Below are 14,827 nucleotides of genomic sequence, written 5' to 3'. Positions count from 1 at the left end.
AAAAAAAAAAAAAAAAAAAAAAAAAAAAAAAAAAAAACAGGTTACCTATTAAGGGTAGCAACTGACTAGCAGTAGACACAAGATACTTTTCTGGACTGATGAAAATGTTCAGGCTGGGCCTGGTGGCTCACGCCTGTAATCCTAGCATTTTGGGAGGCCGAGCGGGGGTGGATCACCTGAGGTCAGGAGTTTGAGACCAGCCTGGGCAACATGGTGAAACCTTATCTCTACTAAAATTAAAAAAAAAAAAATTAGCCGGGCGTGGTGGCGTGTGCCTGTAGTCGCAGCTACACAGGAGGCTGAAGCAGAATTGCTTGAACCCAGGAGGCGGAGGTTGCAGTGAGCCGAGATCACACCACTACACTCCAGCCTGGGCAACAGAGCGAGATTCTGTCTCCAAAAGAAAAAAAAGTTCCATATCCTGATTGGGGTGCTGGTTACAGAGGTGTATAAAGTTATCAATTCAGCAAATTGTACTCTTAAGATGTGTACATTTCAGCCAGGCACAGTGGCTCACACCAGTAATCCTAGGACTTTGGGAGGCTGAGGCAGGAGGATCGCTTGAGTCCAGGAGTTCAAGACAAACCTGGGCAACATGGCGAGACCCTATCTCTATTTTTTTTCTTAATGTTAAAAAAAATTAACAGAACTAGAAGAAACTGAAATATCTGTTGGCCAGGTGTGGTGGCTCATGCCTGTAATCCCAGCACTTTGGGAGGTTAAGGCAGGTGGATCACCTGAGGTCAGGCATTCGAGACCAGCCTGGCCAACGTGGTGAAACCCCGTCTCTACTAAAAATACAAAAATTAGCTGGGCATGGTGGTGCATGCCTGTAGTCCCAGCTACTCGGGAGGCTGAGGCAGGAGAATTGCTTGAACCCAGGAGGCGGAGGTTGCAATGAGCTGAGATTGCATCACTGCACTCCAGCCTGGGCGACAGAGCGGACTCTGTCTCAAAAAGAAAATCAACAACAACAACAACAACAACAACAACAAAAAACACCCATAGGAGAAATAAAAGCAAAAAAAGTAACTGTACGGGTTACCTCTGGGAAGAAAGAGACACTGGAGGTTTCAATTATACATGGAATGTTTCCCTCTTAAGTAGATAGTAGAAACACAGGTGGTCATTATAATATTCCCCCCACCTCTTTTTTTTTTTTTTTTTTGAGACAAGAGTCATGCTGTCACCCAGGCTGGAGTGCAGTGGCATAATCACAGCTCACTAAGCCTCGACCTCCCAGGCTTCAGTGATCCTCCCAAGTAGCTGTAGCTAAGACCACAGGCATGTGCCAGCACACCCAGCTAGGTTTTTTTTTTTTTTTTTTTTTTTTTTTTTTGGCAGAGACAGGATCTCCCTAGGTGGCCCAGGCTGGTCTCCAACTCCTGGGCTCAAGTGATCCTCCTGCCTTGGCTTCTCAAAATGCTGGCATTTCAGGTGTGAGCCATTGCACCTGGCCCCATCTCGTTTTTCTGTATGACTGAAGTACAGCATAAGCAAAAGGAAAGAAGGCTGAATAGAGCCAATAGATGTTAAGAAGGGGGACAACATAGGACCAGATGAAGAACTGCAAATTAAGGATGATAAGTTTTTTGCTGCTGTTGTTTTTTGAGATGCAGTCTCACTCTGTCGCCCAGGCTGGAGTGCAGTGGCGCAATCTCAGCTCACTGCAACCTCTGCCTCTCAGGTTCAGGCAATTCTCCTGCCTCAGCCTCCCAACTAGCTAGGATCACAGGCCTGTGCCATCATGCTAAATTTATTTAGTAGAGACGGGGTTTCACCATGTTGACCAGACTGGTCTCAAACTCCTGACCTCACGATCTGCCCACCTCAGCCTCCCAAAGTGCTAGGATTACAGGCGTGAGCCACTGCACCCAGCCTAGATTGTCCATATTCTTTAGATAGCTTCTCCAAGTGCCCAGTATAATATTCCAAAATAATGAATATTCAATATATGCTTATTTATATACTACATATCTATAGCTGGATACCTCAAATTTTGTTTTTTTAAAATGTACTACTATATGGAAAAACTGCAATATATTTTTTAAATACCTTGCTATTGGTGTTAAAGAGCCCAAAACCAAAGTGAAAGCCTTGGTCAGGTTAGTTTGGTAACTTCTCCCTGCATCCCAATTACCTGGAGAATGCTTAGGATTGTTCTGAAAGTAAGAGCTAGTAAAAGCATGGAAGGATTGGCACAAAACATTCTCACCTTTAGAAAGACAACTCAAAATGTGGATTCTGCCAATAGGAAGCCAGTGGTATAATGTTATTTTTGCAAATAAAAAAACAAAACATTCATCATAAGACATCTGACCACGATAACAACAGAGTTCAGCAGTAATCAAGTCGCAGCCTCACAACTACTTACGTCACGAAACTGAACCTTTCCAAGTTCTCCTAATTCACTGACACAACAATAAGCAGCTTCTGACTGTAGAAAAAGCTGGGCCAGTGTCATTTCTTCACTCCGGAAAAGCTCCCCCATGGTGGCAGAAGGTACCAGTCAAGTGGGTACCTGGATTTCTCTCCAATCTGAAGCAAAGAGAAATGACATAACTTTGGAAATTACCACGAGGGCTAAGAGCAAATGACACCCCACTAAGGCTCTTGTATTTACATTTCTTCCACCCCATGAGGACAGGTCAACAACTGTTTTGACACCCTATCTAGAAAGATGGAAAGGAGAAATTGCAAGGGCAGTTCCTGAATCCTGTCCCACAGGGTGCCAGATGAAAAGTCACTTCCGTTCCAGTCAACATCAGGATCAAATGACAACATTTTGGGCAACTCAACATATAAGAATGTATCCAGATTAAAGACAGGAACTGAGAACCTCAAACAACTCTTTAAATACCCAGGACACAATATTGAGGCAGTGACTTTCACACTGTTCAATCTGTTTTTGCTAGTGCAGGAAACAAACAGAAGAGGCCTTGATTACCTCTCATAAAGATGTCTGCCTTGCGGCGGGGCACGGTGGCTCAAGCCTGTAATCCCAGCACTTTGGGAGGCCGAGACAGGCGGATGACGAGGTCAGGAGATCGAGACCATCCTGGCTAACACGGTGAAACCCCGTCTCTACTAAAAAATACAAAAAACTAGTCGGGCGAAGTGGCGGGTGCCTGTAGTCCCAGCTACTCGGGAGGCTGAGGCAGGAGAATGGCGTGAACCCAGGAGGCGGAGCTTGCAGTGAGCTGAGATCCGGCCACTGCACTCCAGCCAGGGGGACAGAGTGAGACTCCGTCTCAAAAAAAAAAAAAAAAAAAAAAAAAAAAAGATGTCTGCCTTGTAACTATCCTTCTCCCTTCTACTGACAATGCGCATTTCTAAAAGCCCAAAGTTCTGGCACTATCCTAAAGCTATGGCTACACTAAAGGGGTTAATCTTCCAGATTCCTCAGAAAATAGTGTTTCCCCCTTAGGAATTCAAACAAATAACTATTATCTGGAAAAAGCAACCAGCTTGCATATTAAGCTCAATTTCAAATCAAGCATGACAGGAACACACTGGTAATGACAAAGCAGTTTTATCAAGCCACAAAGAATAAGCCTTCTACCTCTGCAGCTTTCTGTTTCTCATCCCTACCTTCAAGATTAATTACATTCTTCCATCTGTCAAATCTCATGAGCCAATATAGGTTTCGTTTTAGGGCTGTCTTACTGTAGCCGGGTATGAGACAACTGGCGCTATCAGTGGTCCTGAAACTGCAATTATTTATTCTCTATCAGCTAATGTTTAAGGCACAGCCTGTCCAGTATCCAAACTCAGAAAAATGTACAGTATTTTTAGTGTCATAAGGGCATCTATGTTGAGTACTGACAGATGAGTCTGACATCAAAGGAAGATGTACTCTTCTAGAAGGATGGGAGACATTTTGAGAAATCTGAACGAACAAACCTTTGTGCATGTGATGTTCAAGACAGTAACACACGCTCAGACATAAGCAAGGACTTCTCAAGAGAATATGTAGGTTGACGCTAAGATTCTGTACATCGGAATCATCGAAATCAGCTGTTACCGGCACCACCCTTCAACAAAGAGAGATTCTACAACCTCTAAACACATAAAATGAGGCCTGATCAGCAGAGTTCTGGGGCTGTGGATAATGATAAGCCTCCAATGAGTGGCCTCCCTCCTCCTGCTCTTTAAAGATCACAGGTCTCCCAAGAGTATCTCTATAGCAATGGAGGCTAACAGAAAACTAATTAGGCCAAAGTAGTCTGGACGATCACAAAACAAAATACGAAGAAACAGCAATTCTGCAAAAGATGAGTCCAACTACAGCGCCCCTGCGCCCTGCCTCGAAGAATCTCACTCCTGTCATCCGGTCCTCGCCTCCTCCCATGGTATTCACCTGCTTCATTTCCTGTCTACCCAATGAGCAGGAATTCTCTGGACCCAGGCACATCTACCTTGGGATGGGAAAAAAGGAGAGGAAAACCCCCAAACTGAGAGACCCTTTAAGAAGCCCCCTAAATTATTCTGCCTATCCAATAACCTCCCGTTCCTCCGCCTACCCCTTGAAGCAGGGAAGGGATTCGGGGCTTCCAAAGGGCAGTGAGCCTCCGGTTCCTCAGGACAGAAGAGGTGCCCAAGGAGGAGGCGAACCCCCATTTTATCTCGAAGACTTAAGATCCCTGCCAATTCCTTTGACAATCAAGGGGGCTCTTAGAAGGATTTCCTACGTCCATCGAGGGCCGCTCCCTGTTGCACTAAACCTATAGCCCCAACTCACCTCCAACCGCCGCCACAGCAACCGCCGCAGCCAAGCCCGCAGCCTCCGCGGCTCCGGGAGCAGCGCTTCGACGTCCGTGCGTCCGCAAAGCCCCGCCCCTGCGCCGCCGCCGGCCCCCGCCCCCGCCCCCGCAATGACCTCATTGCTGTTGGCCAATGGGGCGCGGCCTTGCCTGGGCTGCAGCGGTGCGAAATCACGGGGATCGCAGGCGAGACTCGGCAAGCTGACGCCATCTTGGCCCTTGTGCTGTGTCTCCAGGCTGCGGAGGGTCAGCAGGAGGGGCTGGAGTTGCAGGTGCTTGAGGCCTTAAGTTTCTGAGCCTCCCTGAATCCTTTTTCCTTACCCCTTGTACTGAGGCAAGGTTGTCTTTTCTCTTTCTTTTTTTTCTTTTTTTTTTTTTGATGAAGTCTCACTGTGTTGCCCAAGCTGGAGTGCAGTGGCGTGATCTCTGCTCACTGCAACTTCCACCTCCTGGGTTCAAGCGATTCTCCGCCAAGTAGCTGGGACTACAGGCACGCACCACCATGCCCGGCTAATTTTTGTATTTTTTTTTTAGTAGAGACGGGATTTCACCATGTTGGCCAGGCTGGTCTCGAACTCCGTACCTCGTGATCCACCCGCCTCCGCCTCCGCCTCCCAAAGTGTTGGGATTACAAGCGTGAGCCACCACGCCCGGATTTATTTTTTATTTATTTATTTATTTTTAAGATGGTCTGTTTCCCAGGCTGGAATGCAATGGCACATTCTCGGCTCACTGCAGCCTCCGCCTCCCGGGTTCAGGCGATTCTCCTGCCTCAGCCTCCCTAGTAGCTGAGATTACAGGCGCGTGCCACGCCGCCCAGCAATTTTTGTATTTTTAGTAGAGATAGGGTTTCGCCATGTTGCCCAGGCTGGTCTCGAACTCCTAGCCTCAAGTAATCCACCCGCCTCGGCCTCCCAAAGTGCTGGGATTACAGGTGTGAGCCACCGCGCCCGGCCCTCAAGTGCTGGGATTACAGGTGTGAGCCACCGCGCCCGGCCCTCTCTTTATTTTTCATATCGAAAGAATGAATTGGCCGGGCGCGGTGGCTCACACCTGTAATCCCAGCACTTTGGGAGGCCGAGACGGGCGGATCACGAGGTCAGGAGATCGAGACCATCCTGGCTAACAGGGTGAAACCCCGTCTCCATTAAGAAATACAAAAAACTAGCCGAGCGAGGTGGCGGGCGCCTGTAGTCCCAGCTACTCGGGAGGCTGAGGCCGGAGAATGGCGTGAACCCGGGAGGCGGAGCTTGCAGTGAGCTGAGATCCGGCCACTGCACTCCAGCCTGGGCGACAGAGCGAGACTCCGTCTCAAAAAAAAAAAAAAGAATGAATTGACACATACCCAAATAATTAATGTCTTCTCTATTTTCATATCCAAGGAATTCACACACACACACACACACACCCCACCCTTTCCCTTTTCCCTTATTTTACAGATGAGAACGTTTGAGCCCCAGACCACACACACACACACACACACACACACACACACCACCCTTTCCCTTTTCCCTTATTTTACAGATGAGAACATTTGAGCCCCAGACCGGGGAGAGGCTAGCTTTAGATCCTGTAGTGGAGTATTTAATGGGGTCTCATTCGCATAAGTATGGAAAACCTGTCTTTAAATGGTACATGGTTCATGTCTTCCAGCAACTTCCCCGGGTCTATTTTTCTCTATTTAACAGGAAAAACCTCATCAGACCATATGTTGTGAAAGTACATTTCAGTCTTGTTTGGTAGATTCATGTGGGCTCATTTGACCACTTAAGAGTTTTCAATTCCTCAAATTTATTTTAAAAACATTTTTTATGGCTTGTACTCTTGTAAATTAAATATCGAAAAACGTTTTTAAACTCTGAAGTGATACCTGTTATTTTTTAAATGCCATTATCAAATATTGATACTGATTCCCTTTTCTTGCCTTTTTAAGGAAGAGTGGGATCTCAGGTCAGTTGTGATAACCAGAATCGTTTATGATAACCAGAATCAGGAAAAACTCAGAAAACCGGTTATTCAGTCTCCCTGGGTGGTGGAACCCTATTGAAATTCAAGTGTGATGAGGGAGATATTCCAGATAAAAACTTGTTGCTGATAATTTTGTCAACCTGAAAAAAAAAATAATAATCAAACCTGCTTTACCAACCTAAACAAAATAATAAGGGGGCAAAAATGGATGTTCTATTTGAATTTATTGTCTCATATTGTGAGCGAAGATATAAATTGACTTTGATACAATCTTAAGACACAGAGTCTTAGAGCCATACCCTACTTCTCCCTGCTGCCTAGCTGTCAACTCTTCTGGCAAGACAGATAGGCACCCACATTTGAAAGCCTGCCAAGTTAGAGAAAACTATTACACAATGTCATTTCCTTCCTCTGAGAGTTAAAAAAAAAATTAACCTCAGTCAGCTGCTTGCTAACCACAAATTTTTCACACTCCACTTTTAAGACAGCCTTTCCTCTGGACTTACTTCAATTCCCTTGAACTCTTTTCATAGCTTCTTTGAAAGAATATTGTTTCAGAACTCCTTTTCTGTTTGCTTCCACCTCCTGCCATCAATCCTTCCTTGGTGTTCTATTTATTTTCCCTCCATGCTCTCTTCCTTGATGGTCTTGCCTGTTGTCAAGCTTAAACGTTTATGTATAGAACTCATATCTGTTTTTCCACCTGACTCCATTCTTCAAGACTCAGAAATGGAATTTCATACTGCCTGCTGGATAGTGCCTTTTAGGCAGCAGATGCTTGCTGAGGGCCTACTATGTGCCAGAGAGGGGTGCTAGGTGCTGGGGACAGAAAATGAAACAGACATGCTGCTTATCCTAGAAGAGCTCATGGTTCAGTGAGAAATAAACTTCCCAAATGGCAAGAGAGAGAGGAGTCCAATGATTAATACTTGCTATGTGCCAGGCACTTTTCTACATGCTTGGTAAATACGAACTCATTTAATCCTCACAACAACACTAGGAGGCAGTTACTATTATTATCCCCATTTAACAGATGATATGGTAAAACTGAGGCATATGTCCAATAAGATCAAATTTAAAATGCTGTTGACCACACCTACAGCCCTAGAAGACATGAGCAATTCCGTATGAGGCTTGGCCGGTGACACAGTTCTGAGTATCTAAACCAAGCTATTCTCTAGCATTTGTGAAAATGGCTAAAAAACAATTAAAGCCAGGTGTGGTGGCTCACGCCTGTAATCCCAACACTTTGGAAGGCTGAGGCAGGTGGATTACCTGAGGTCGGTAGTTCGAGACCAGCCTGGCCAACATGGTGAAACCCTGTCTCTACTGAAAATACAAAAAATTAGCTGGGCATGGTGGTGCATGCCTGTAATCCCAGCTGCTCAGGAGGCTAAAGCAGGAGAATCACTTGCACCCAGGAGGGGGAGGTTGCAGTGGCTGAGATCGTGCCATTGCCCTCCAGCATAGGCAATAAGAGCAAAACTCAGTCTCAAAAAAAAAAAAAAAAATTATAAAGATTAGTTCTTCACTACCACAAAAAGAATAGAACAGAGGTAGGGATCTAACTGATAGAGTCTCAAAAAGTTATGACAATTGTTGCTGTAGTGAAATGATTAAATGTGGTTTTTTTTATGTTTAATTTTTAGTTTGAATTCATGTCAACTGTCCAAATTTCCACCAGTAAAGAATCAGCGGCCGGGCGCGGTGGCTCAAGCCTGTAATCCCTGCACTTTGGGAGGCCGAGACGGGCGGATCACGAGGTCAGGAGATCGAGACCATCCTGGCTAACATGGTGAAACCCCGTCTCTACTAAAAAAATACAAAAAACTAGCCGGGCGCGGTGGCGGGCGCCTGTAGTTCCGGCTACTCGGGAGGCTGAGGCAGGAGAATGGCGTGAACCCGGGAGGCGGAGCTTGCAGTGAGCCGAGATCCGGCCACTGCACTCCAGCCTGGGCGACAGAGTGAGACTCCGTCTCAAAAAAAAAAAAAAAAAAAAAAAGAATCAGCTAGCTCATGTTAGCTTATCCCACTTAGATGGGATAGAGGATAATGGGGCCTAGAGGAGAGTTTTAACGTTAAGCCCAGTGTTTTGAAATACATATCTGCTCCAATGTCTTCTCCATAGGCTTCCAGTATTCGTTTCCTAAGGCCGCCATACAAATAACCACAACCTGGGTAACTTTTAAAACAACAGAAATCAGACCAGCCATGGTGACTCATGCCTGTAATCCTAGCACTTTGGGAGACCGAGGCGAGCCTATCACCTGAAGTCAGGAGTTCAAGGCTAGCCTGGCCAACATGGGGAAACCCCATCTCTACTAAAAATACAAAAATTAGCAGGACGCGGTGGTGGGCGCCTGTAGTCTCAGCTACTTGGGAGGCTAAGGCAAGAGAATCACTTGAAACCAGGGGGCAGAGGCCGCAGTGAGCCAAGATTGCACCACTTCACTCCAGCCTGGACGAAAAAGCAACACTTTGTCTCAAAAAAACAAAAAACAACAGAAATTGGCCACATGTGGTGGCTCACTCCTGTTATCCCAGCACTTTGGGAGGCCAAGGCAGAAGGATGTCTTGAGCCCAGGAGTTTGAGACCAGCCTGGACAGCACAGCAAGACCCCTGTCTGTAAAAAATATATATAAAAAATTAGCTGGGTGTGGTGGCACGTGCCTGTAGACCCAGCTACTCAGGAGGCTGAAGTGGGAGGATGGCTTGAGCCTGAGCCAGGGAGGTTGATGCTGCAGTGAGCCGTGATTGAGCCACTGCATTCCAGCCTGGGTGACACAGTGAGACTCTGTCTCAAAAAAACAAAAACACAGAAATTTATTCTCTCACAGTGCAGGCTAGACGTCTGAAATAAGGTGTCTGCAGAGCATGATACCTCCAAAGGCTCTGGGAAAGAATCTTCTCTTCCCTCTTCCTGGCTTCCGGTGGTTGCCAGAAATCCTTGGTGTTCCTTGGCTTATAGATGCAATCATCTCAATTGCTGCCGCCATCTTCACATGGTATTCTTTCTTCTTTATGTCTCTCTCTCTCCCCTTTTTTTTTTTTGTTTGTTTGTTTGAGATAGAGTCTTGCTCTGTCACCCAGATGAGTGCAGTGGTGCAATCTCAGCTCACTGCAACCTCCACCTCCCAGGTTCAAGCAATTCTCCTGCCTCAGTCTCCTGAGTAGCTGGGATTACAAGTGTACACCACCATGCCCAACTAATTTTTGTATTTTCAGTAGAGACGGGACTTTGCCATACTGCTCGGGTTGGTCTCAAACTCCTGGCTTCAAGTGATCCCCCCGCCTCAGCCTCCCAAAGTGCTGGGATTACAGGAGTGAGCCACTGCACCTGGCCTCCTGTATGTGTCTCTGTCTGTAGGCAAATTCTCTTCCTCTTATAGGGACACCAGCCATTAACTTAGGGCACCACTTAATCCAGTATGATCCCATCTTAACCTGATTACATCTGCAAATATCCTATTTCCAAATAAGGCCACCTTCACGGGTTCCCCGTTATACATGAATTTTTTTTTTTTTTTTTGAGACAGAGTGTCACTCTGTCATCCAGACTGGAGTGCGGTGGCGCAATCTCGTCTCACTGCAACCTCTGCCTCCCAGGTCCAGGCAGTTCTGCCTCAGCCTCCCAAGTAGCTGGGATTACAGGGCCTGCCACCACACCCAGCTAATTTTTTTCTATTTTTAGTAGAGATAGGGTTTTTTTGTTTTTTTGTTTTTTGTTTTTTGTTTTTTTTTGATACAGAGTCTCTGTAACCCAGGCTGGAGTGCAGTGGTGCCATCTTGGCTCACTGCAACCTCCTCTTCATGGGTTCAAGTGATTCTCCTGCCTCAGCCTCCCGAGTAGCTGGAATTACAGGCATGCACCACCACGCCCAGCTAATTTTTGTATTTTTAGTAGAGACAGAGTTTTACCATGTTGGCCAGGCTGGTCTCAAACTCCTGACCTCAGGTGATCCACCCACCTTGGCCTCCCAAAGTGCTGGGATTACAGGTGTGAGCCACGGCACCTGGCAGTAGAGACACGGTTTCACCATGTTGGCCAGGCTGGTCTCGAACGCCTGACCTCAAGTGATTTGCCCTCCTTGGCCTCCCACAGTCCTGGGATTACAGGCGTAAGCCACCACACCTGGCATATATTTTCCTTTTTGCAACCAAAATTCCATTTTTTAAAGTTTTCTTTTTATGTGAAAATGGATTCTGATTCTTAAACTGTTCTACCAAGAATCTGATTTGAGCATTCATTGAGAGAATTCTACTACTACAACCTTTAGGTGACCTGTTGATTAGCAGTTTGTTTCCATAGAAGTAGTCCCTTTTACAGCTTCACTCTGAGTTCCTTAAAATACTTCTGCTTTTACTTTCAAAGCCTGTGAGTGTTTAAGATAAAGGCCTTTTGGTAAAAAGTAAAAACCTAATAGATTTTGAGACTTCCCCTGAAGCTCTGCTAATGATTGCATGGACAAGGAGATATAAATGAGCCTAAGGCATGTGACATTTTATGCAATCCTCATGACGCCTGTGACAGACACATGAGGCAGTGAGCCTCTTAAGTTGTGGAAGTTAAGAATGCTATGCAAAGAGGCTTTTTAAGGAAATTAAATTTGGAAAACATGAGAAATCTTGGGATGGGAACGAGGGAAAGGGCTGAGTGACACAAGGCCGAGAAACGTCTGCGACGTTAGACCTGAAATATTTGTCCAGGAAAGTGAGAAACTAGTTGGAGATTTCTGAAGTGGAAAATCTGTCAAATGTTTCTATATTGGGTTTCTAGTGACTTCAAGAAAGAAAGGGAGACGTGGAATGAATACATTGGAAAATTCTAATAGAGAAATCTAGTTGATTCAATGATCAAAGGAGAGATCTAACTTTCAGTAGTACATAAAGCTCCAAGAGAAGGGACCCTGCGTATCTCACTTATTGTATTCTCACTGCCTATTTTGGTACCTGGTATTCAGTATATACTTAGTAAACTTTTCTTCTTTTAAGATATGGAGTCTTGCTCTGTCACCCAGGCTGGAGTGCAGGGGCGCAATCTTGGCTCACCATAACCTCCACCTCCCGAGTAGCTGGGATTACAGGTGCACACCACTACACCTGGCTAATTTTTGTATTTTTAGTAGAGACAGGGTTTCATCGTGTTGGCCAGGCTTGTCTCAAACTCCTGACCTCAGGCGATTTGCCTGCCTCTGCCTCCCAAAGTGCTGGGATTACAGGCATGAGCCATGGCACCCAACCCATTTCTTTTTTTCTAAAAAGACTCTCTTGCTATGTTGCCCAGGCTGGAGTGCGATGGTGCAATCATGACTCCCTGCAGCCTTCAGCTTCCAGGCTGAAGCAGTCCTCCCGCCTCAGCCTCTGGAGTAGCTGGGACCACAGTCACACACCACCAAACCAGACTAATTTTTTGATTCTTCATGGAGACAATGTCTCCCTATGTTGCACAGGCTGCACTCAAACACCTGGACTCAAATGATCCTCCCTGCTCAGTCCCTTGAAGTACTGAGATTACAGATGTGATCCACTGGACCTGGCCTGAAATGAGATTCTTGAAAACAGCATATTATTGTCCGGGCACAGTGACTTAGGCCTGTAATCTCAGCACTTTGGAAGGCCGAGGCGGGTGGATCACCTGAAGTCAGAGATTTGAGACCAGCCTGGCCAACATGGCGAAATCCCGTCTCTACTAAAAATACAAAAATTAGCCGGGCATGGTGATGCGTGCCTGTAATCCCAGCTACTAGGGGGGCTGAGACAGGAGGATCGCTTGAACCTGGGAGGCGGAGGTTGCAGTGAGCCGAGATCGTGCCACTGCATTCTAGCCTGGGCAACAGAGCAAGGCTCCGTCTCAAAAAAAAAAAAAGAAAGAAAAGAAAACAGCATATTGTTGTGTTATATTTTTAATCCAGTGTCAATGTCTGCTTATTTTTTTATTTTATTTATTTATTTATTTATTTATTTATTTATTTATTTATTTATTTATTGAGACACAGTTTCGCTCTTGTTGCCCAGGCTGGAGTGCAATGGTGCAATCTCGGCTCACCTCAACCTCCGCCTCCTGGGTTCAAGCAATTCTCCTGCCTCAGCCTCCCAAGCAGCTGGGATTACAGGCACGAGCCACCACGCCCAGCTAATTTTGTATTTTTAGTAGAGACGGGGTTTCACCATGTTGGTCAGGCTGGTCTTGAACTCCTAACCTCAGGCTATCCATCCGCCTAAGCCTCCCAAAGTGCTGGGATTACAGGCGTGAGCCACTGCCCTCGGCCTATTTTTGTATTTTTTGAGATTGAGTCTTGCTCTGTCGCCCAGGTTGGAGTGCAGTGGCACCATCCCAGCGCACCACAACCTCTGCCTCCTGGGTTCAAGTGATTCTCCTGCCTCAGCCGCCCAAGTAGCTGGGATTACAGTCACCCACCACCACACCCAGCTAATTTTTTTGTATTTTTAGTAGAGACGGGGTTTCACCATGTTGATGAGGCTGGTCTCAAACTCTTGATCTCAAGTAATCTGCCTGCCTTGGCCTCCCAGAGTGCTGGGATTACAGGTGTGAGCCACCGTGCTTGGCCAAAGTCTGCTTTTTAATTTCTGCACTTTGTTTACATTTAATGTAATTATTGATATGTTAAGGCTTAAAAGCCAGGTGTGGTAGCTCATGCCTGTAACCCCGGCACTTTGAGAGGCTGAGGCAGAAGGATCATTTGAGCCCAGGAGTTTGAGACCAGTCTGGGCAACATAGCAAGATCAAAAAATTTTTTTTAACTAGCCAGGAGTGGTGGCATGTGCGCCTGTAGTCCCAACTACTTGGGAAGTTGAGGTGGGAGGATCACTTGAGCCCAGGAATTCCAAAGCTGTAGCAAACTACGATCATGCCACTGGCACTCTAGCCTTGGAGCAAGACTCCATTGCTAAAAAGGTAAGCATGTAAATAAATAAAAGGCTTAAGTCTGCAGTTTCATTTTTTGTTTTCTGCTTGTTCCTCTTGTTGTCTTTGTGTTTTATTTTTTCTGGCTTACTGTGGGTTACTTGTACCTTTTTTTATTAATCCCATTTTAATTTTCCTATAGTGTTTTTGAGTGTATCTCTTTGTATAGATTTTTTAAGTGGTTGTAATGGGTTTCATATTATACATATATAAATTATCACAGTCAAATGGTGTCACATTTTTATCAGCTTAAGTATAAAACTCTTACCTCTGTTTCAGTCTTTTTACTTTCCCATTTAAGACATAATTGTCTTAAATATTTCCTAAACCACATTGGGCAATGTTATACAGTCTGCTTCAACCATCAAACATAATTGAGAAAACTAAAGAGGAGAAGTGTTATAGACTGAATTGTGTCTTCCCAAATTCATAGGTTGAACCCCTCACCCCTACTGTGACTGTACATTGGAGACAGGGCCTTTAAAGATGTAATTAAGATTAAATGAGGGCTGGGCGCAGTGGCTCACGCCTGTAATCCCATCACTTTGGGAGGCCATGATGGGCAGATCATTTGAGGTCAGGAGTTCGAGACTAGCCTGACCAACATGGTGAAACCCTGTCTCCACTAAAAACACAAAAAAATTAGCCAGGAGTGGTGGCACACACCTGTAATCCCAGCTCTTTGGGAGGCTGAGGCAGGACAATTGTTTGAACCTGGGAGACGGAGGTTGCAGTGATCTGAGATCGTACCACTGCATTCCAGCCTGGGCAACAGAGTGAGACCCTCATCTCAAATAAATAAAGACTAAATGAGGCCATAAGTGTGGGACACTAATCCAACGGGACTGGTGTCCTTTTTTGTGGGGGGGACGGAGTCTCGCTCTGTTGCCCAGGCTGAAGTGCAGCGGCGCAATCTCAGCTTACTGCAACCTCCACCTTCCGGATTCAAGTGATTCTCCTGCTTCAGCCTCCTGCGTAGCTGAGATTACAGGCGTGTGCCACCACACCCAGCTAATTTTTTTTGTTGTCGTTTTCTGTTTTAGTAGAGACAGAGGTTTCAACATGTTGACCAAGCTGGTCTCAAACTCCTGACCTCAAGTGATCCTCCCACCTCGGCCTCCCAAAGTGCTGGGATTACAGGTGTGAGCCACCGAGCCCAGCTGGTGTCCT

The 14,827-nt window shown here is 45.8% G+C and overlaps 1 protein-coding gene across 6 annotated transcripts in view; it reads right to left on the bottom strand.

The window, feature by feature from the left end:
* The window catches only part of ATP6V0A1 (ATPase H+ transporting V0 subunit a1), a 73,145-nt gene extending 68,278 nt beyond the window's left edge, over positions 1-4,867 (bottom strand). For 3 of the 6 annotated variants that reach the window (XM_025363680.1, XM_025363681.1, XM_025363682.1), the window contains exons 1-2: positions 4,742-4,849; positions 2,375-2,538 (exon numbers count right to left, since the gene is read on the bottom strand). In XM_025363680.1, coding sequence (XP_025219465.1) covers positions 2,375-2,491 — 117 coding nt within the window. In that variant the 5' untranslated portion in view covers positions 2,492-2,538; positions 4,742-4,849. Of the gene's footprint in view, positions 1-2,374; positions 2,539-4,741 lie in introns of all 6 variants that reach the window. The other 3 variants (XM_025363678.1, XM_025363683.1, XM_025363684.1) reach the window with 3 other exon arrangements.
* Positions 4,868-14,827: the final 9,960 nt, after the last annotated feature.

This window comes from Theropithecus gelada, chromosome 16 (genome assembly GCF_003255815.1).
Source record: "Theropithecus gelada isolate Dixy chromosome 16, Tgel_1.0, whole genome shotgun sequence".
Classification (NCBI taxonomy): Eukaryota; Metazoa; Chordata; class Mammalia; order Primates; family Cercopithecidae; genus Theropithecus; species Theropithecus gelada.
Note: the sequence above shows the minus strand (reverse complement) of the source record. Positions and strands in the feature narration are given on the sequence as shown.